At 46.3% G+C, this 1,651-nt stretch overlaps 1 gene segment (V, D, J or C); it reads left to right on the top strand.

The window, feature by feature from the left end:
* The first annotated feature begins 418 nt into the window (after positions 1 to 418).
* On the top strand, positions 419 to 1,346 carry LOC112549117. The segment is given in 2 exon segments: positions 419 to 498; positions 1,003 to 1,346. Coding segments are annotated over 2 exon segments (390 nt in total).
* Positions 1,347 to 1,651: the final 305 nt, after the last annotated feature.

A 1,651-nucleotide genomic window follows, 5' to 3' on the forward strand; every position in this document is an offset into this window, starting at 1 on the left:
TTACTGTCCAATCTGACTAGGATGAAGTCCTTTCCTTTGGGCTGAGACTTTCCAAGGTGCTGTGGGTGCTAGGTCCCTCTTGCAATTGGAGGTGCGTTCTGGGTGTCTAAACCTCGTAGTAAAACTCAGCATCTAAAAACAGCATGAATAGTTTTAACCTCAGCACTTATATCCATAGACTGCAAGGCCAGAATGACCATTGTATTCACCTAGTCTGACCAACTATAAAAACAGCCCAGAAAATCCTACACAGCCATTCACAAAAATACCTAAAGAGTGTATGACAAAGAGATAGCAAAATTATGGGACAATGGGAGTGACAGGGTGATTTTATAGTCTCCCCAATGCAAATGCAAGTTCCTCTTTCCCCATTAAAAGCAGCCTGGAAAAGGCCTTTTCTTTTGCCTTTCCCCTCTGGCAATTTTGTGCCGTCATTTTGCATACCCTTCACCATGTGCTCCTTCCTTTTCATCTCCGTGCTGCTGAGCTGCTTTTGGGGTAAGTAGAGCACCATACAGTGGTTGCATGGTCCTCTTGCTTCCCCCTCCCATAATCTCCTGTTCCTTTCTGCTGAATTTTTAATAGTGCCTAAGTAGAAAAGAGATGGGGAGAAACAGCTAACGAGGCACAAAAGAAGAGCAGTTCAGGCAATTCAGTCCAGCTTCAGAGGTGTGAGTTCAAGCCTTGGTTATTCAAAGTTGTGGCTCAAAGGCAGCTGGAGGCATAACAGCTTTGTGTGCAGTTAGCTATAGAAGCTGGCATGTATTATTTGATGGGACCACTTTGACCTTGGTTAAACCTCTACTAGTATATATATCCAACTAGCTCACTATTCCTATCCATGAATCTTACTGCAGGACCTAGCAATTGTTGCTTTTCCTTCTGTCCCTTCAGGGACTGTATGCATCTCTGCCCTTTCAACATGCATCTTTCCACCTGCTATAATTTGTCTCCACCACTTCCTACTCAGCCATCTACTAACAAAGACTGTTATACCTTCAGCTGTCCAGAGCCAAGGGTCCCTGATCCAGCCACCGTCAGAAGTTAAACGGCCTGGGGAGACCCTGAAGCTTTCCTGCAAATACTCTGGCTCTGATTTTACCAAGTACTGGATGCAGTGGGTCCGGCAGCCCCACAGTCTGGGACTGAGCTGGATTGGGGAGGCTAACAAAGACACCACATCTACCAACGTTCGGCGGGCTTTTCAGGAGCGTGTTAAGATCACCAGGGACAATGCCAACAGCTTAATTCACTTGGAAGTGAGGAATCTGCAGCCTGAGGACAGTGCTGTGTATTACTGTGCTGCCCACAGTGACTGGAGGCTTGGACAAAACCCTGAGACCTAATGCATCCTGGCCCAGAACCAGCTTTAGAAACATGACTGTAATGCTGTTCCTTGTTGAGGTACCAGCCCAAACCAGGAGGCATTGAAGCCTATGTGGTCTCCCCAGTGACTTCAGCAGACATATCCTTAGGCCTTAAATCCATCACTCCCAAAGTCCCAGGATAGAAAGGATCATCTGACCAAACAGTCCAAACTCCTGACATACTCTGTGGTCTAAATTTAACCCCATGACCTTCACAGATAGTCAGCTACCTTGGTTTGACTCCAATTATCCAGTCCCAGTGTGAAAACAGCAAGAGTTGGAAA

The sequence above is a fragment of the Alligator sinensis genome, unplaced genomic scaffold, assembly GCF_000455745.1.
Source record: "Alligator sinensis unplaced genomic scaffold, ASM45574v1 C65352194_1, whole genome shotgun sequence".
In the NCBI taxonomy this organism is placed as follows: domain Eukaryota; kingdom Metazoa; phylum Chordata; order Crocodylia; family Alligatoridae; genus Alligator; species Alligator sinensis.